The sequence below is a fragment of the Natrix helvetica genome (assembly GCF_964273705.1).
Source record: "Natrix helvetica genome assembly, chromosome: Z".
Classification (NCBI taxonomy): Eukaryota; Metazoa; Chordata; class Lepidosauria; order Squamata; family Natricidae; genus Natrix; species Natrix helvetica.
Window position 1 is genome coordinate 26,431,687 of NC_138554.1, and position 22,167 is coordinate 26,453,853.

Sequence of the window (22,167 nt, forward strand, 5' to 3'; positions counted from 1 at the left end):
GAAGATGTTGGATAGCCATTTGTCTGAAACGGTATAGGGTTTCCTGCCTAGGCAGGGGGTTGGACTAGAAGACCTCCAAGGTCCCTTCCAACTCTACTATTGTATTGTATATATAAAGAACGGTTTCTGGAATTGGATATGTCTAGTTTAGTGAAAAGAAGGACTAGGAGCGATGTGATAGTAGTGTTCCAATGTCTCAGGGGTTGCCACAAAGAAGTCAAGCTATTCTCCAAAGCACCTGCAAGCAGGACAAGAAGCAATGGATGGAAACTAATCAAGGAGAGAAGTAACCTAGAACTAAGGAGAACTTTCCTAACAACAATTAATCAATGGAATGAATTGCCTCCAAAAGTTGCGGGTGCTTCAACACTGGAGATTTTTAAAAAGAGTTTGGACAACCGTTTATCTGGAATGGTATTAGGATTTCCTTTCTGAGGAGGTTGGACTAGAAGTCCTCCAAAGTCCCTTCCAACTTCGTTACTGTATTCTTGTAGTGGCAGGAGCTCTTTCTACACCCAGACCCGTAGCAAACTTCAAAAGTAGGGCCTGAATCGCCACCCCCTCCGCTTTTAAAAAACAGGAGCAACATTGATATGAGTGGAAAGGCGCCTCCCCGTAGCGCGAGGCAGGAGCGACGATTGGGCCTGGTTCCGCCTCGCCCCTTCCCGCCCTGAAGGTTGGCTGATGCAACGTGGCCACGCTTGCAAATAGCCCCCGAGCCTGGATTTGGGCTCCTCGTGCCACGGTGAAGGCGATACGTTGGGATTCACAGGAACGGGTAAGGAGGGCAAAACCGGGGCAAGGTGAGCAGAAACTCCTCCGGGCAGGAGGTTATGAACGAGGGAGAAGAAACGCCGGGAGGACAAGTTTCCTTGCCCGCGGATCACATCGCTGGGGCAGCTGCAGGATTTGAAAGCGGAGGCTTGCAGAGATAAAGCACCTTTCTCTTTTCCAGCCCATCTGTGCACGGTATCTCTATTGCGTATTGCTTCCCCTGTTGGGAGTTCGTTCTGCTACCTGTCCAAAATTGCTGATGAGAGCCATAAATAGAATAAAACGAATAACGACCTTTGGGTGCCCAGGCAAAGGAGCTCTGAATAGCTCCCAATTTAGGAAAAGGGACGGAGGGGAGGGGCTCTTATGGCGTAAAATGTGAGGCAGGCGAGGGATTGCAATATGAATTTATTAAAAGGTGTATACTGCATAGGCTTTTTATGAGATTCAGAGTTAAATCATGTTTTATTTATCCAGTTTCAAGTCTAGCTTTCTGCCTCTGGAACACCTTAACACAGGTACCGAAATTCACCTGTAGAATTCTTGATATAATAATTAAAACCACAGCATCTATGTGATTTGGTGCAGAGGTGACCCAGGATGCTATGCTTTCTGAAGGAATACTTAAGAAAGGAATAGCCTTTGTTGTACCTGTTTAACACTTGCAGGTTTATTACAACATTGTTTGGAATTTTGCTGGCTGCAAAATTTCCCAGTCAGTAAGATGCAAATGTTTTCCCCCCTTCTGAACACATACAGAATAAGATACTGATCTGTTAAATAGTCTTGCCTAAGGTAAAGCTAGCCTTAGGTAGCAGATGGTAAGGATATGGTAGGGAAATGCTCTCTGTTCACAAATACAGTTATTCTTCGACATAGGACCACAATTCAGCCAAAAACATCTATTGCTAAGCAAGGCAGTTAAATGTGTGTTGAGCCATTTTATGACCTTTCTTGCTCAGTTATTGAGTGAATCACTGCAGTTAAGTCAGTAACATAATTTTGAAGTCAATCTGGCTTCCCTGTTGACATTGCTTGTCAAAAGGTGATCACTTGTCCCAGGGACACTGCAACCATCATAAATTTGAACCACTTGCTAAATATCCAAAGTTTGATCACACAACAGTTGTGTGAAAAACAGTCCATAACACACATTTTCAGTGCTGTTGTAACTTTGGTCACTAAATGAATGGTTGGAAGTTGAGGATGCATTCTCTCACCAGGACTGAAATGTGTGTTATTGCTGGCAAAAAAGTTAGCATACTGTACATAGTGTATCCAGGATCGAGAAGAAATGCAATTTCTCAGTTGGCAAAATGTCTTTGGAGATTCTCCATCATCTAGATCAAAGTTGTCTCAAAGGTGCTTTTTTTTTTCTTCTTCAAATGGCAACTTGGCTGTTTTTTCCTTGAGGTAGAAGAAAACATTTTGCTTCTCATCCAAGAAGCTTATCATTAGTTTAGGAAGAAGAAGAACTGATGAACTTCTTCAGGACTGATAAAGCTTTTTGGATGTGAAGTGAAATGTTTTCTTCTTCCTCAAGGAAAAAAACAGTCCAGTTGCCTTTTGAAGGGGAAAAAAAACTCTTGAGATGCTCAATTAGCAATTGTACTACGAAGGTTCATAACTGTGATATATAGTTTAAAAATATTAAAATTAAGATGTATATTTCTTGGCTGTAACTTTAGACAAATCATTAATTTTGTTCACGAAGATGAACCTATGGTTTGAAAACGCCTGTCTTCACCTATCTAAATGTTTTAAATAAAACATCATACAAAAAAGATGTTGAGACTACGGAAAGAGTACAGAAAAGAGCAACAAAGATGTTTGTGGGGCTGCAGGTTGAAACATACAATGAACAGCTGTGGGAACCGGGTATGTTTAGTCTAACAAAGAGAAGGACTAGGGATAACATGATAGCAGTCCTCCAATATTTGAGAGGCTGTCACAAAGAGGGGGGCAATCCATTCTCCAAAGCACCTGAGGACAGGAGAAAAGAAGTATTGAGTGGAAACTTATCAAGGAGAGAGCCAGTCTAGAATTAAGGAAAAATTTCCTGACAGAACAATCAGTGGAGCAACTAGCTTTCAGAAGTTGTGGGTGTTCCTTTAAAACTTTTAAGAAGAGATTGAATAGACATTTCTCAGGAATGGTATAAGGTCACCTGTTCGGACTAGAAGACCTCCACGTTTCCTTCTGATTCTGTTATTTTGTATTGTATGCATTATTATGTGGTCCTGTACACGTACCCTATACATTATTATAATACCTGTTTGTAGCAGTGGAGCTATATTTGGAATTGGGTGTAAACAGTGGTGTTTGGGTAGGAGAATCAGTCAGCCCTTATAAAGGCAATAGCACGTTTACCACCTTGTAGTTTTCAATCATATGTCACAGAGGTTGAAGAATAGACTGAATCAAACATACGGAATTGGAAAAATTATCAATAGGTCATGCTAGAAGTACATTAATATATGAAATAAAACTGTTTTGTGCGGATAAGTTTGGATTGTTCCTTTGATGGTAAAGGAATTCATTTCCTGAACAGATTTTCCCTGTCACAAAACTATTATTAACCAATTGTTTAACACTAACAGCTGCCAAATATACTTCCTACCTAAAATATGCTGTTGAAATGGGGGGGGGGGGGAATTTGGAATAATTGATCATGGATTTAGGCAGATGGAGATTTGTGTTTAAGGTTAATCTTGGTCAGCTTTAACCTTAGAAAAATGAGTTAATTAAGAAATTGATTCAGTTAATTATAGGGACATGTGTTGTGCAAATGCAGCCTACATTAAAATGTTGGTATGTGTGCTTGTGCGAGGGAAAAAATCTGGGAAATAAATGCATGAGGGTAAAAGGCAGAGATACATTTCCCATGGACTCAACAGTATTTAGACACAAGCAATTGTGGTGTGTGGCTTGGGGTTGAGGGTGGAGTAGTTTTTATTCCAAAAGAGTAAACAGATGTGCCCATGATGGTGATAAGAGTTTAGGAAGATTTTTTTTTTCTCATAGTGAAAAAGACTACTGGTTTGGAGACACTTCCATTGAAGGCCCTGGCAAGAGGGACTCATTCCAGAAGCGGTGTATGTAGTAATAAAATTCAAGCCCAATCAGGAATTCCCTTGGAGCATCTGTTTCAAAAGCATTAACTATTACGATTATACTCTTACGACATTCTTATTCATGATGAACACCTGTCTTTTCTGGTGATGTTAGACCCTGGAGGTGAGCTCTCAGTGGGTGCCTTTGCATAACATAATTTAATTTCACATTAAAACATAAACTAAGCACATTGGTTGGGTTCGCCCAACAGCCTGCTGATTAAATATCTTCAATACTGCCTTTTCTATAGGAAATATGTACAAGCACATAATGCTACTTCCTCCCATACTTCCACATAACTCTGAGGAAGGCTGGGTTTATTCATTTATTTCAGAAAAGTGACCACGTCATTTCTCTAACCTTAAGTAAATACACTTGGGTGGAAATACGATCAGTATAAAACAACACAGAGTTAGGTTAGGTTTAAAAAATGGCTGGCACAAAGTGATTCAATAACAAAATATCTGAAAAAAGATCAACATAACCCAGCTATTATGAATTGACTAAAGAAAGCCAAAGTTTTTAGGTGTACATTTTCCCCTTTGCCAAATAATTGCATTTTTGAGAAACATTGGTGGGATTTTATATACAGTGTCCTTGTTTAAACGTACCACTAATTTATTCATTATTGCCTACACTGGACCACAAAGGGATTAATAGACATAGTTTAGATGTGTGTTATGGGAACCCTGCCTGTGAGGTTAGTTCAATATATGGGGCATTGAGTAAACTATAAAAATAAGTACATATAACTATATTTCGGTTAACCCCGGCAAAATACTATATACCATACAAATGCAGCCCAAAACTGTTTTTTTTCCCAATGTTGGCAATGTTTTTTTCAACGTTGGCAATATGTTGGCAATATGCAGCCCTGTGTTCTGTGATAATTCAATAGATTGTTGTTTAGTTACATGTGACTTAGCATACTCCCTCAAGACAGACTAATTTGCTAATGTGTCCTCACACATGTGTCTATGATTCCATACTATGGAAATGATTTCCCATGGACTTCATAAGCTTTCTTTTTCGTTCCCTAAAACTGAGAATTCTGGATAGCATTTCATCCATGTTCTGATCTAGTCAAATTCTCCTTAGTTTTTCCAAGCTTATCCAAGACCTTCCACTGTGGCATAGACCAAGATATCTGGTCAAAAGTACTCAGACAGTAACAAACCTGAAGATAATTTCCTGTAAAGTTAAGCTGAGTTTACAATTAGCTGGTAAAGGAAATAAACGTCAGATAGTCCTCAACTTACAACCATTTATTTAGTGACTGTTCAAAGTTACAGCTACGCTGAAAAATGTGATTTATGACTAGCCCTCACATTTGCAACTGTTGCAACATCTCCAGGTCATGTGATCAAAATTCAGGTGCTTGGTGACCGTCATATTTTTCCAAGAGTTACAACATCCCAGGGTTATGTGATCACCTGTGATCTTCCCAGATGGCCTCTGACGAGCAAAGTCAATGGGAGAAGTCGAATTCGCTTAATGAGTGATCACATTTATGAAACCAGGAGGAAAACAAAACTGATTATGAGAAAGGCCAATCTAAGTTAAAAGTATTTACATTTAAAATACTTGTTTTGTGTCTTTTATAATGTTCATGTTTTTAATATTAAGAATAATAAAATGAATTTATACGTTTGGTTTTTAACTTGCTGTATGCCACCCAGAGTCATTTGACTGAGACGGGCAGCTATATAAATATGATGAATAAATACGTTTAGAAGGGTAATAGGAGTAAGGGGGGAGCAATCTTAATTTGTAATAGTCTCCTAATCTAAGAGAGGAGGTTAAGTGGCAAGTCGATGGCTTGTGTCACTTTTTAAATGAGTGCTTTTAAAGTGATTGAGGGTTTCGGTGCCAAGGCTTGTAGGTCACATTGTAACATGATGCTAAACTGGGCACAAGAAGGTGGGTGGTACAGAGATTTTTGAACTGGCTCTGGGACTAGGACTTTGTGCCATTTTGGATTAGAGAACTGTGGACAGAGTTTCCTGCAGAAATATATGGGCTTCAGTAGATCGAATTCCAAAATTGGGGCTGGTTGCATGCATCACCTTATAATAGGCTGCCAAGGCATTAACTGGTACTTCAATAAGTTATGGCAACTCACCTGCTATATTTGCATTAAGATTTTACATGGTTGTTTTGTTTCAGCATTACATCTGAATATGCAAACCTATTTGTAGGGGTTCTGAGAACCCAGCCATTCTCTCTGTGCTCAGTCAATATGAATGGAGAGGACCAATCCTTCACTGCAAATGTATTACAGGTAGTCCTCATCTTACAACCATTAGTTTAACAAACATTTGAAATTAAACCAGTGCTGAAAAAAGTGACTTATGATTGGTCCTCGTAGTTATGACCATCACGGTCCCTATGGTTGCATAATCAAAATTTGGGCACTTGGCAGTGGCATGTATGGATGGTAGAGGCATCCTGAGGTCACATGATTGTCAAAATCAATGGGACAAGTCAGGTTTGCTTAATGACAGCATGATTTGCTTAATGACTGCAGTAAAAGAGGTCATAAAATTGGAGGTGATTCACTTAACAACCACTTCATTTAGCAATGGATGTTTTGGTCCCAGTTGTGGTTGTAAGTGAAGGATACTTGTACTATGTTAATTAAAGCCTCCTATGAAATTTTGAGCATGCTTTTTCCAAGTGACCAAAATGTATGGATATCACACATGACAAGAGGAACCTGGCCTTGGATGATATTAACTGCTGCCAATTTCAATACTCTGGCAAATCTTTTTCCATCTTCTGAGGACATAAACATAGCTATATGCAGGCATGTTCAATTTAAGAACGTATCACTAAAGCATGGAGTGAATAGGGGATTTGAGGTTAGAAGAACATGTGCAAAGATGGGAATCTGTATTTAAATATTTAAATATGTTATTATTATGGGAAACTCAATCCTGGGAGAGCTAGTGTAGGCTGAAAGAGGGACTTGTTCCCACATCCATTGAGTACATCACGTTTGCTTCTTGTTAATTTAGTGTGTTCTGTGAGTACATCTATTGTGGCTTCAAGCTACAACTTAGTGTGATATGTGCACCAAACCTCTCTCAGGCCTGTTCTAACCACCATAACATGCTGCCTCTTGCTAAGAGGTCAGATATATTACAAAATAAAATGAATCTAATACCAGCATGCCCTTAGCATTTCTGTAGCCGACTTCAGATCACTAAAAACCTGTTCAAGAGGAATCTGACTGCTTGAGGCCATAAACAGATGGAATTCTCACTTTTTTAAAAAAAAAGAATAATAATAATAATTATGTGTTGGTTCCTCCTTCTGGGAAACATTTGGGAATAAAGACAAGAGACAGATGAGTATCTTTTCCTGTTACATATATTAACATAATTAATTTTGTTTTTACTTGAAAACCACTTTGGGACTGCTTGAAATGGAAAAAATGAAACTTTGATTCTAGGTTTTGCTGATTAGATTTGTTCTTATGGAAATGGCTAATATATATTATTATATAAAAGTAAAAAGTTGAGGTGTCATTTTATTATCTTTTTCTATTGCACCAGAAGGACTCAGAAGTCAATGCTTTTTTTTTCCTTCTCCCCCTCTTCTCTCTTTTCGTTTCTCTTCCTTATTATACCACTATTTTGATAATTAAATTTAAAAACAGGATTTCAGAATGTATTGAATTGATATGATCAGAGACTAGCAAACTCACCTGCTCAGTATGACCAAAACACCTCCTGAGGACTACCTAGTGTGTCCTTGAATATACTGTGCTGTATGAGTCCCTTCGACTTTTTGTCTCCTCTCAATTACTCTCCTTTCCTGTCAATTCTCAGCATTCCATATCTGGGCTGCAAAAATCCAGATGATCATTAGAAGGCAGTAAAGGGTTACATTTGCTGCCTCTACAGGCCATCTGGAGTTTTGCAGTCCAGACATGATGTGCCCAACTTGATCAGTTTCCATTGAAGTCCCAGAGGACAATTTTGAGCCAACAACTCCATTGCTTATTCATCTATATGTTTTCTTTGGAGAAAGCAAACAAGGAAATAAGTGCCAAGGCGCTGAGAGGGCTACAGCAGCCAGCAGTGCATCATTGATTGTGTCATCTTTCTGTACATGACAGGATTTGCGTGAAAAAACTCAGCCACAATCTGATCACACTGTTGTTCACTATCATGCGAACCCAGAACATTGAGCAATAGGGTTGTGCAGCTCTTGCGATTTGGTAGAAAGACGGTTATTTGGAGCAACCAGGGGCCCACAGGTAATACCTGCCTACCTCTCTTTAAAGTAGAGGTACTTTCTTTAAATTAGATCTATGGACCATCTCCCAGAATACTCTAGGCAGCATTGCTACCCAGGGTATTCTGGGAGTTGAAGTTCATATATCTTAAAATGGCTAAAGTTGGGAAATGTTGCTTTAAAGGATGGGCCACACAATGTGGGGCAAAGATGCAGCTGCTTTAAGGGGTTGGTGCAGGGGTGAAATCCACTTAACTTTGCTACCGATTTGGTAGCAATGTGAGCTTTGCCCAAACCAGTAGTAAAAAAATGCTTTAAAAAGTTAAAAAGAAGTTGCGGCAATCAGCTGAGCAATAGTCATCTGTGCAGCGTGATTTTTAGCTAATATAAATCATTGCTGACTGTCACACATCTGATTACCAGTTTGCTCGAACTGATAGCATTTCACCCCTGGTTTTCTGTGATAGATTTCATATTATACGTATGTTTTCATGTTATTTCTTTTTCAAATTGGTCAAATCTTATTTTGGAATTCCTTTGGGATTATTTTACATATTAAAGCCCGTGTGTTGTCTGTTACTATTCTGAGACAGAATCTCAAAAGACTTCATCTTTGTTTTATTAATAATTCTTTAAGACTTTATAAATTCTCTCCCCATTGTTCAAATGTCTGTTCATTTTTCACAAACTTACATATTTAATATAAAAACAAGTAGTGGTAAAATCTGGATTTTTCATTTGTATTCATCCCATATTTTTAGCATGCTACCTAATAATCCCTTATAGTTATATTTTGTTTTATTGGCATCAGATCAAACATACTTAATAATAATAATAATAATAAATATTTATTTCTTAGCCGCACCCTCTCCCGAAGGACTTGGGGCGGCGTACAATATAACATATGAAATAAATATGTGGACAAAACAAACATATAACAGAGACATATATCGAGACATACACAAGGAGGAGGTCGGCTGATGAATAAAAAACAATTAGAATACAGTGTTTAAAAACCCCTAAATAATTAAATATAATTAAAATACCCAATTAAAAAACCCGTCAGGAGCGATATGGTTAGATCAAAGTTGAGCCAGGCCAGCTACTTGGAATAGGTGGGTCTTAAGCTTAATACGAAAGGAGCGGAGGTCAGAGGTATTCCTGATATCCGGAGGGAGGTCATTCCACAGGGCTGGGCCCGCCACAGACAACCCTTATACAACCCTTGGTCAGATTGTATGATTTTTAAAATGGTTGTTTCATTGAAATTGGAGAAATTGTGTAATTTTATGTGTCTCATAAGGTTTTAGGGCTTTTAATAGCAAGTATACAAATAAATGAATTTCTGAATGAACACTATTAATTTAAGGCTGTTATCCTGTTTCAGAGACTGCTGCACCACAGAAATTCAGTTTGTGAACCATAAAAATCCAGAAGCTGCAAAAACAGAGGAAGGTGGGCACATTGCCCTAAAACACATTTACCCACTGCGTTCTTCTGTGATCACATGAAAAGCCTACTTCACAGGTAAGTTCACAAACCCTGTATCCTTTTGCATAAATGTGGTTTAATTGGAACCAGGATGATCTTTTTCACCTTTTATCATAAGCGAAACGGAATCAAATGATTAATTAAGCAAACACAGGATTGTTTGCTCTAACTGCTAGGGACTATTTTAGGCAAAGGTAATTATTTCCATAGTCCTTTTAATAATACTTGTTTGAAGTACAAAACATTCAGAACTAAGCCTGAAATTTGGCCATTGCAAAATACAAGATTATAAAGCTGTGTTAGAGTATCTACATTGCACACAAAAGTTCCCAGGTTCAATTCTTGATGTTTTTGATATCAGGAATCAAATATAGAAGCTAATCAGAAATACCTTTGTGCCCATTCATAGATTGTCCTACTTTTATCTATATACATAGATTAAAGCCAAGTATCACTCACTCATCATGAAATCTCCAGAACCGTAAAGTCTACAAACTTGAAATTTGGCATGTATGTTCCTCTTGACTTCTAGGTGCTCACTAAGAAAGGATTTTTTCAAAATGATCATCAGATCATTACTATTTCTTATACAGTAATTAACATGCTCTGATGCTAAGGAGTTCTATTTCCCCTCCCCACTTGAAAAGAACTCTGTTCCAACTGCATTGCCTTATATTAACACTCTCTGATGCTAAGGAGTTAGACATTCTACTCTCCTTCCCCACCTGAAAAAAACTGTTCCAACTGCCAGTTGCCTCACATTCTGTTACCTCAGTTCAAACTGGCAGGCGTTCCGCTCTTTCACTCAGGAGCAGTTTACAATGCTAAACGTCGGTACTTCACCAAAATGTCTATGACTTCCACTATGCAACTGCTTTCAGACTCAAGGCGGCAGGAGCGATATTCCCTTATGTGTTTTAATCACAGATCACCACTGAGCCAATGAATTGAACTGGAGTGAACCGGATTTCTCCTGCATTGCCCAATCACATAGTTTCGTTGCGAAGCACAGGTATTCAGCTAGTTAAAAATAAAATACATATGAGAGGACTTGAACTAATACACCACCCAACATTCATCTACAATTTCCTCTCATTCCAGATATTTTCTCTATTCTGATAAAGTTCTGAAGACAGGTTAGAACCTAGAGTCGCCCCGAGTCCCTTCGGGGAGAGGGAGCGGTTTATAAATCTAAATAAAGTAAAGTAAAGTAAAGTAGAGTGATCTGCAAATTATAATAAATTCAAGTCTTTTCGAACTATTGTCTCTCCCTAGCCTTATCTATCAAAGAGGCAATTAAATGTACCCTGGACACTTTTGCTTAGGGAACCAACTGCCATATCATGTGAAAGTTCTTTTGTAATTGCGCACCCACAAACGCACTGGTCTTGCTTCACAATTTGATTTAAGATAACTGCCTTGATTTAAGATAACTGCGTCGTTTGTGTGTAATTTGCAGAGCTAAAGATAGAAAAGTATCCCCCAATTTGTGGGAGATTAAGGTTAGCAAACAAAGCTATGAGGTATTTGCAGAGGACAACTGGCACTTATAATCTTGTTCCCCCTTTTTTCAATTCCCTCTCTCTTGGTGACTGGCACCCATTGCTGCCTTTCCTATCTGACCTTAGCTTCCCTTGTTCCATGAAGGTTAGATCAACCTCAGTTTCTCATTGTGAGAAATATTTTTTTTGCATAGATGGGAGAACTGGAAAAAAAGAGCACAGAACAAAGGTTCACCACTGGCACAAAGCCAGGCTTATTGTTCGAATTAACTTTCCTAGTGAAGATTGCTCTCTCTCTCACACACACACAAACACACATACGAACACACACATAATTTTGTTGTTCAGTCCTAAGTCATGTCTGACTCTTCGTGACCCTATGGACCATAGCACACCAGGCCCTTTTCCTCCTCTATTTCCCGGAGGTTTTCCAAAATTCATGTTCATTTCATCAATGACACTATCTAACCATCTCGTTCTCTGCTGTCTCCTCCTCCTTTTGCCTTCAATCTTATCCAAAACCAGGTTCTTTTCCAATGAGTCCTCTCTTCTCATTAGGTAGCCAAAGTATTTGAGCTTCAGCTTCAGTATCTATCCTTCCAAAGAACGATCAGGGTTGATTTCCTTCAGGATTGACTGATAATGCTTAGTTAAATAATGCTGATTTTTAGAGCTTTACAGACTAATGTCAGCATCATCACTTGGCCTCCAGAAAGCACTTTCAGTATTGGTTTTCTGTTTGGTCCTATCTAGATATCCCATTTACCAAATGAGTAGTTGCATGCTGCACCATATGGAATTTCTCTGTCCTAAAAAGAACATTCCTGTAGACCACGTGGCAACAACCCAGTTGTGAAATTATTAGGCCCAGGCTATGTGCATGTTCTTTTAGCACAGAGATTTCCAAATTTCCAATTTTAAGACTTGTGCATGGCTGGCTGAAGAATTCTGGAAGTCTTAAAGTTGCCAAGTTTGGAGGCTCTTGCTTCAGCAGAAATGACATTTCAGATCAGGCTGCTTTCCTTATTCTCAAGCTGAAGAATCATCTGTCCAGAGACCCATATGTTTCAGGCAATAAGTACCCAGTTAAGAACGTCCAAATTGCAGACAAAATAGCGGGAGGAAGTAGTATTATGTATGTTCACTGCCTTGCTAAGTGGCTAAGACACTGAGCTTGTCAATCAGAAAGGTCAGCAGTTTGCTGGTTCGAATCCCTAGTGCCACGTAACGGAGTGAGCTCCCATTACTTGTCCCAGCTTCTGCCAACCTAGCCATTCGAAAGCATGTAAAAATGCAAGTAGAAAAATAGGAACCACCTTTGATGGGAAGGTAACAGCGTTCCGTGCGCCTTTGGCGTTTAGTCATGCCGGCCACATGACCCCAGAGACGTCTTCGGACAGCGCTGGCTCTTCGGCTTTGAAATGGAGATGAGCACCAGCCCCTAGAGTCAAGAATTACTAGCACATATGTGCGAGGGAAACCTTTACCTTTACTAATAAACACAGTAAATATTTATTTAAAGCAATTATTTATAAAGTAACAAACACAGGATAAATATACTTGGTGCTTAATGAATGCACTACCTATTACTAAAAAGGTGGAAGTTGTTCTCCTTCTTCAAGATGATAAACCATTGAAGCTGTGCAGTGTTTTCATGAAGAATTGAAGCCATGCATTTTTAATATACAGCTTATCAGCTCAAGGGAGGAGAACGCTTTCCATCGTTTCTAGTAACAGTGCATTCATAAATACCACTTACATACAAATTCAAAAAAGATTTAGGGATGGAACCTGTTCTTAAACTAGAGACAGTCTGTACTGAGATTCAGCTTTATTTTTGTTATGGCCTGCTAGCGGAGCTGGCAGCAGATTCGGACAGTGAGGAGGTTGGGGAGGAACATGGGCCAGTCCTGGAGTCTGGGGAAGGCTCTGATGAGGGCTCTGTGTCGGAGGCAGGGAGGGGGCCAGAGCCAAAAGCCAGTTACAGCTGCCTTCAGAGTCAGACATCAGTGAGGCAGATGAACAATTGGAGCTGTTTCCCAGTGTGTGCATGCACAGAGTTGCCAGACGAAGGGAACAACTAAAGAACAGGGGTCAACTTGGGAGTAAGGCCACAGGTGGACAATGAATGGCCCTCCCAGAGGAAATAAAAGAGAAGCAAAAGGGGAGCGGAGTTTGCAGGAGACAATTAGTTTGCTTAATTGGTTGGTAACTCTCCGAGACTTTGCCAAGTTTTACAGATATCGGCCTGTCAGTTCTCCAAGCCAGATAAGGTCTGTGTCTGTAAATCCTCCCTTGAAAGACTTTGTTGGATGTGAATGAGCAGAATTCACAGTAAATTAATAAAAGGGGTTTTTGTCGGAACAAGGAGTTTGCTTTATGTTCTCGGAAAGCCTAGGTCAGAACAATTTTATTAGCCCTCATTCACTTCAGGAAATTGTCAAACACCAGGTTAGCTTTTCCTGTTTGAGGGGAAAGTATGTGGAGGAAGGTAATTACCATCTGCACACGGATGACATCACACTTCACGTATCTTGATGACCGTCCCTGTTCGGTTGTTGCAGAGGAACAAATTAGAACTAAAGCAGGGACGTCAAACTCACAATGACATGTTGTCATCACATGACGTATGGCATCATTTTTCCCCTTCGCTAAAATGCGGGGGGGGGAGCGCGTGATGCATCTGGCCAGTGGGCCGTGAGTTTGACACCCCTGAACTAAAGGATCCCATCGTGCAACCACTGTGAAGATGCAATAACTTTCCCCTACCAATGTAACTTAAAAATTCCAGCTCCAGCTCCTCACTCACAGAGCTACTCCACTGATACTCCATGATCAGAAATGTCAAAAGATCCACACGAATCTGCATAGTAACACTTTATGAGGATCATTACTCATAGCAACCAAACTCTTTTAGTGCTCCATTTCAGATCTGAAACCAAGCTATGAAAGGCATCACTTGGGTGGCCCAATCTATGTTTGGCCCTGTCTTGTTCAGGAACCTGTGGCTCTTGGTGCATCCATAAACACAACAGCTTCAACTAAATTATGATACATAATTTGAGAATACAATGAGGATGGTTTTATCTTCAAATTCCTTTAAATGTTACTGTAATTAAGTTTAAGTTTAAGTTTTATTAGATTTATAGACCGCCCCCTCTCCCCGAAGGGACGAAGGGACAAATGCATGACGACGGATGTATCAGTGCTAGTGGAAATCTCTTTTTCAGCAGAAAACTTTAGGGGTTAGGAAGAACACAAAAGGGAGTTCCCAGGAGTTGAGTTGGAGGTGGTAAGCTGTATTTTAGAATAGTTGGAAGTGTTTTAAGAATTTAACTCAGAATATGAAGAAGTGAAAAGAAGTGGGAAAGTTTTGTCTAGGTCTAGGATTATAAAGGAGAACAAGAAAGAAGCAAGAAGTAGCTATGTAAATCTCGTCAGTTTGGCAAGTTTGATCTTCCTTATTGAGATTCGCATAGCTACTGCTTTTTTCTTTCGTATTTTCCAGTATATTATAAAAGATTTAAGCGGAAATAGGTTTGGATTATTTATTTTTGTTAATGTTTTTAGTTCTTATAACTAAAAGAAATAACAAGTGTTTCTGACAGTTATCAGTCTGTAGAAAAAAATTAATGAATATCTTTATTCAACATGGTAAATCCAGGTTTTTCCTCAAGATAAATCTGCTACCCCGACAAATTGAGAATTTGCTCACGTTTTCCTTTTCCATCTCTGACTATTTCATGAGAGCTAGCTTTTCTTTCCCAGCCACAAACAGCCATTCTGTTTGTTTAGAGAGAGAGAAAAAGAAAGTTTCAAATTTACCAGGACATTTTGTAAAGCATCTAAATTATATGTGTTTATGGCAATTTGAATAATTCTAGAAACCACCATTAGGACAAGAAGAATGAACACTTTGAGGCAGTTTGAATCTCCCTGACCAAAATGTAGACATGTCCAAAAAAGAGGGTTGAAAAGCATGTTGTTCTGGGGAATGTTTGGCTTTTTTCTTTTCACTTGATGGCAATAAATACTTATTACGTTTCTGAACATGGAACCAAAAACAGTTCTAAAACAGGCAGTGGCTTGATTTATCTCCCCTTCTGTTACTTTCTCTTCATTTTCAGGCAAAAAAATTGTACTACTACTATTTCTTCTTCCTCTTCCTCCTTCCTCTCCTTCTTCTTCCTCTTTTTCTCCTCCTCCTGCTCCTCCTCCCTCCCCCCACCTCTCACACACATTCACATCAGAATTCAGAAATGCAGTGCTCCACAGAATTTACTTTGGTATGTCAATTAAAATTGGGCATGGGCCCTATCCTCAACGTTATCAGCCAAACATTTACATGCACAAAAGAAAGGGGAATGAGATCAGTTTGATATTGCCAAAACAAACTGGTAAGTTCTTCACAGAACATTCTATCCCAATGAGGCCAGGCTGAATTTTTAAAAAGATTTTCCTCTTCAGATGTAGTTGCTGAGGCAATTGGTGCCTTTTAGTCCTTTCTCCAGTAGTATATCAGTGATACTTTCCCCTTGGAACAGAAAGTTTTACTCTCGGATTCTGAAAGCAGGCTCCCTTTGTGGCCAGTAACTAGGTTGGTTTTATATTTGCTGTACCAATTTACTGGGAAGAAGGAGGCCCAATTTTCATTCTTCATCCTGCAAGCTACATCCAAACTGAGCTGAGGAAATTGTCCCTAAACTTATAACCTGGTTGAACCTACATTTTGAATTAAATTTCAGTTTCTGGTTTGGAGGCACCTTTTGTTTATCCAAGCAAGAAAAAGGAACATACATACATATATACATACATACATACATTTGAAACATTGATCTAATAGAGTAACACTAGTGTGTGTAGAAGATAGATAGATAGATGATAGATAGATAGATAGATAGATAGATGATAGATAGATAGATAGATAGATAGATAGATAGATAGATGATAGATAGATGATAGATAGATAGATAGATAGATAGATAGATAGATAGATAGATAGATAGATAGATAGATAGATGAGGGAGAGAGCAGTATTTCTCAAATTTAGCAACCTTTAAGATACGTGGACTTCAACTCCCAGAATTCCATGCTGGCTTGGAATTCTGGGAGACAAAAATCCATGCATCTTAACAGAAGGAATCATCTGGCAATTCTCTGAATTTAAGGGGCGTTTCTGTTTTTTCCAAGCTGGTGTTTAAGAGCCAGGATTGTGGCTCCTGAATTAATCTTAACATTTCAACTAATTGTTTTGGGTGGGCTGTCCATTCATTCAACCTCTTTATTGCTGTTATTTTTCTAGATTTGCTTCTTGAAGAACTTCCTCCAGCGTGTGTATATAAATATATCATATTACATGCACAGTTCATTAAGCCAAATAAAGTATTTTTTTCTCATTTAAAACTCTGCTATTCATGCACACAGTGACCCAAAACAAATTTGATAGATTATGACTGAAGACAGATAAGTTCATTGAAATACATGCTAAACCTATAATCAAAAACATATTGTATTGTGCTAATACTACACACGCACACATAACACATACACCCATTTTTTTTTTAGATATACTTAGGACATGCTAGTGCCTCTGAAGTTGCATGACAGTGTGAGGGCATAAAGCTGTTTTCAAATACTAAATACCTGTCGTGTGAGCATACATACATTTCCTAGCAAATAAGGGATCTATTGTCAATGTGCAAAGATTCCATACACTTAGAAGAGTGTAGTTAACCTTTTTCTAGTACTACATTTGAAAAGAGGTCTAGATCAGGGAAGAGGGAAATCTGCTGTGTACACTTCTAATCAAGCAGAGACTAGTATTTAGGAACATAAGTTCTGCCTCAGTGTGTATCCACATATACATTGGTGTGTTTGAGTTGCATACTCTCTCCCTTGATGGAGAAATCCAAGACAGATCTAGCAGTAGCTGAAGACCTTGAAGGTGAATCCCATCAGGATCTTTTGTCTGATGAACCAGCTGCCCGCCCTGCCTGGGGGTCAAAGGCTCAATATATCCTCGCTCAGGTTGGCTTTTCTGTTGGACTCGGCAATGTCTGGCGTTTCCCCTACCTGTGTCATCAAAATGGTGGAGGTAAGCAGTTTGCCAAATTTGGGACTTGGGACTTCTATTGCAAGATTCTCTCCCTTATTTCTAAGAAATTATGACTTCTCAGAAATGGCTCTGAAATAGCAGCTTATAATTTCGGCATCTTCATCTTTTTACTATTCTATATGTATGTAATATCTAAAATTTAGATACTAGGTTTCCCTGTAAATGGACAAGGAATGATTTTCTGAGTTAAAATACAAATAGCAACTAGACCACTTTAGCAGTTTGGCCAAAAGCAGGCAGACAACCGAAATGGTAGATCTGTTACAGAATACATTATCTACCAATTTAAATACTTTTTTCCATGGTGTGAGAATTGCAGACTCTAGATTTTCACAATTTTAGCTATCTAGTTGCCCAGGACAAACTTAATAAAAATCACCACACACTCAGTTTCTAAACAGAGTTGTCTGAAATGAATGCTTTTCACAATAAAGAAAATTCTAAACATTTGGAAACAGTATTTTTAAACAATCTTCTTTTAACTGTAACAAACCTATCATACGTGTGATCCATTTCATCAGCTTTAAAATGGTTCAACACTTTAAGGCAGTGGTCCAGTGGTGGGATTCATTTTTTTTTTTATTACCAGTTCTATGGACGTGGCTTGGTGGGCGTAGCATGGGAAGGATACTGTAAAATCTCGGTTCCCACTCCACTCCAGGGGAAGGTTACTGCTAAATCCCCATTCCCTCCCAATCAGCTGGGACTCGGGAGGCAGAAAATAGATGGGGGCCAGTCAGAGGTGGTATTTACCGGTTTTCTGAACTACTCAAAATTTCCGCTACCGGTTCTCCCGAACTGGTCAGAACCTGCTGAATGCATTACTGCAATGGTCCCCAATCTTTCCAGCTTGGCAGCCAGGCGGGGAAAGAGAAGATGTTCTGTGTGAGCAGCAGGTGCATGTATACACTGGCCACCGCTCACACAGATGGAGCAAGTGTGAGTGCCGGCTGCTTGCAAAAATGGAGTTTCGTGCACAAGGGTTACTTGCACAGCCTGGTTCCAAACAGGCCATGGCCCGATAGGGGGTTGGAGACCCATGCTTTATATATGGATATAAATATCTGGTTAAATAGTCTTGCTTGATGCTTAAAGGGGGGGAGGGGAGGATGCACAGAAAGAGAACAGGCATAAATGAGAGACATTCAGAATACGTTCCATACAACTGTATTCACCTCTTAAGAGAAAGGAAGGGCAAAACGCATATTTAAAGGAGAAGATCCATTCTTTATCAAGCAAGGGCAGTATTTGAGGTTTGATTAACCTGCTTACAGCCAGTTTGGTGTAGTGATTAAGGCATTAAGCTAGAAACTAGGAGACCCTCAGTTCTAGTCCCATCTTAGGGTGACTTGAGCTGTTCACTCTCTGTCTGCCCTAGAAGACACCAATGGCAAATCACTTCTGAAATCTTGCCAAGAAAATTGCAGGGACTTGTCCAGGCAGTCACCAGAAGTCACGAAATGACTTAAAGGGACATATAAAAAAACAAAAACAAAAGAAGCTCTACTAGTTTATACTGGTGCATCGTCTTTACCCTTACTTTAGCCTGATTGAGGAAACTGTAGTTCGTGAAATAATTGCCAGAATGACTGGAATCCGTAAAATGTTGCCTCTTGTTGGACAGGTTCCTTTCTGCTTTTATACCTGTTGCTCCTCTTCATCATTGGAATCCCTCTCTTCTTCCTGGAGCTGGCCGCTGGGCAAATTATCCGGCAGGGCAGCATTGGCGTCTGGAAGCATATCAGCCCTCGCTTAGTAGGCATCGGTTTTGCAAGCTGTGTGGTGAGTGTCGTGTATTCTTCTAAGCCTGACATTTATTTATGTTTTGAAAAGAAAAAAAAGCCCTTCAGAGTAAACCAACCCGTGAGAAAAGTACAATTGATTAACCTTCCCGTTAATCAAAAGGAACGTTTCTTTTTAACTTAATTAATTTGCTGCCTGGCTGCCACCAGGCGACTCTTAGCAGCTTACAGCCTATATACTGTATTTTTCGGACGCACCAAGATTTCAAAGAAGTAAGTAAGAAAAAAAGTTTTTGCCTTCCCCCAGTTCCCAGCAGCACTCTACAGGCTTCAGCGGGGCTGGGGGAAGGCAAAAACATCCCCGTTTTTGAGAAAAACAGCCACATGTTTCGCAAAAATGAGACGTCGGGACAGGGCTTCAGGAGGCCAAAAATGGCTATATTCATTGTATAAGATGTACCAACATTTCCACACACTTTTTTGGGGGTGGGGGGGTGGGGAGATGCGTCTAATACTTCAAAAAATACAGTACCCTATGACACGTTTTTCTTTAGGAGGCTTCGCACCATCCAAAGCAGAAAAACTTGATTCTGTAATTGCTTTATACCATATAGTATCAACCTTGTTAAATCTCAAGACTCTTTTTCCATTATGTATTCTAAATCAGGGGTCCCCAACTTGTGGGCTGTAGCTCCACTAATGGGCTCTGATGGGTTTGGCAACTGGACCATGGAACTGGCCAGCAAACATGCCTTCATCCTCACTTGCAGGCAGTGGGCGAGCACATGCGCACATATTCCCATTTGTGTGAACGGCAGGCATGCACGCATACTGCTTGTACAAATGGAGCTGCACACACACTTGTCGGCCGCTTGTGCAAACCACTCCCTCCCCATCCCCTGCCGGTTTGCAAAGCTGGAAACGTTAGGGAACTCGTGTTCTAAGTGGTCTGTGATTATGTGTGTGTGTATACACGTAACATGCATACATACATGTATACTTGAGTGTGGGCATCAGAATTTCATTTTTTTAATGTATGCCAGTGTGTTCATAGAAAATAGTGACAATAAAGGTTATCTTATCTAGTGGGTGGAAATGTTTATCCTTTGCTACCAACAAGCATACTCTTATGGTCTAAAAAAAGACTTGCAAGTAGTTCTTGTCTTACAACCAGTTGCTTTGAAACAGTTCAAACGTATAGTGGCTATCCAACCTAGTTCTGAAGTTCCAATAACCAGGAAGGCTCCCTGTTGTCATTTGAACACATTTTGGGTGCTCAGCAGTAAGCCTCAATTTGCAGCCGTTTGCAGTGTCCTACAATCACACAAGCACAATTTGAAGGTTTTTTTGTTGAAATCTGATGTTTATTTCTAGTTTTTGGTAAAAACAACTCATAGCAAACAATGGGTTTGTTTAGCAACTGTTGCATCTTCAAATGTTTTCAGATTGTGATTGCTTGTGATGTGATAGAAAGGAAAGAACCCATGGCTGGAGAAATATTTTATTAAAAATATTTAATTTGAATTAATCTATATAAATAAAAATGTAATGTATGTTTGTTCAAAATCTCAAATCTCCGAAAGTTCTTCACTGATTGCTTTGAAATTTTGACACAACGTTGCATTCAAATACGCACATGTTTTTATATACGTATATTATATAGATGTCACACCTGTGAAAGGTAAAAACATGTTTTTTGTAAAAACATGCTTTTTTGAAAACCAGCGCCATCTGCTGGACGTAAAAGCAACACACACTATACTAAATATTTCACGATTCCATTTCAGTGTTTGCGATTGCATTGTTATATTGATTTTTCATACATTTCCATTAATTTTCATTTTGATTTAATTATTTCGTGTGACATTGTGTTGGAATTCAGCTGTGTCGTTTACCATGTTTTTCCTTTGTTTTCAGTTCGCGTTTTTGCTTTTTTAATGGTTTGCAATTTTATATATATGTATATTTTGTTATAACTTTCTTTTTCAGTGCAATCGTTCTTTCCTTGGGAACTCTGCACAGACGCAGAGAAGGCTTCGGATAGAGCCTTTGGGGGATGTGCGTCTGCGTTGAGATCCCAAGGAAAGAACGATTGCCAGGAAAAGGAGGGTTGGAGAAATCTTCTTCTTAGATGCACCAGGAGGAACTGGTAAAACGTTCCTAATTACATTGATTCTGGCAGCAATTCGATCCCAAAATGACATAACCTTAGCGCTTGTGTCGTCAGGAATAGCTGCAACATTGCTACCAGGTGGAAGAACTGCTCATTCTGCTTTGAAATTGCCATTGAAAATGCAATTCATTGAAACTCCCACGTGCAACATTTCCAAAGCATGGGAACAGTATTGCAGAAATGCAAACTTATTGTTTGGGATGAATGCACAATGGCGCGCAAAAAATCGCTCGAGGCTCTTGATCGATCATTGCAAGATTTGCAAGGAAACATCAGACCATTTGAGAACGCATTAATATTGCTTGCAGGAGATTTCAGGTAAACATTACCTGTAATTCCTCGAACGACACCAGCGGACGAAATAAATGCTTGCCTGAAATACTCTGTGGTGACATATAAAGACATTAAAATTAACTACAAATATGCATGTCCAGCTGCAAAACGATCAATCAGCTGAGATATTCTCACATCAATTGCTGGAAATTGGGAACGGAAAAGTGCCGGTTGATCTGACCTCAGGACGAATTTCATTGCCTCATAACTTCTGCAATTTAGTGACATCAAAAGAAGAATTGGTTGAAAAAGTATTTCCCCATATTCAAACCAATTATAAGAATCACGATTGGCTGAGTGAACGAGCTTTACTTGCGGCCAAAAACAAAGATGTCTACGTACTTAACAATATTATTCAATCTAACATTCAGAGTGAGGCAGTCACATACAAGTCTGTCGACACTGTTGTGGAAGTAGATGAAGCGGTTAATTATCCAACAGAATTTTTGAATTCACTCGATCTACCAGGGATGCCACCGCACGTACTGCAATTGAAAATCGGTGTGCCAATTATCTTGCTGCGAAATATCAACTAGCCAAAGCTTTGCAACGGCACGCGGCTTGCAGTAAAAAAATTAATGACCAACAACGTAGAAGCAACAATCTTGAGAGGACCTTTCAAAGGTGAAGATGTCCTCATTCCTCGCATTCCTATGATTCCAACGGATATGCCATTTCAAT

General features: G+C 39.4%; 1 protein-coding gene across 4 annotated transcripts in view; it reads left to right on the forward strand.

Moving 5' to 3' along the window:
• The first annotated feature begins 675 nt into the window (after positions 1–675).
• The window catches only part of SLC6A16 (solute carrier family 6 member 16), a 46,897-nt gene continuing 25,405 nt past the window's right edge, over positions 676–22,167 (forward strand). The window contains exons 1-5 of one of the 4 annotated variants that reach the window (XM_081971354.1): positions 679–778; positions 3,799–4,011; positions 9,518–9,657; positions 16,426–17,217; positions 18,863–19,020. In XM_081971354.1, coding sequence (XP_081827480.1) covers positions 17,022–17,217; positions 18,863–19,020 — 354 coding nt within the window. In that variant the 5' untranslated portion in view covers positions 679–778; positions 3,799–4,011; positions 9,518–9,657; positions 16,426–17,021. The other 3 variants (XM_081971355.1, XM_081971353.1, XM_081971356.1) reach the window with 3 other exon arrangements.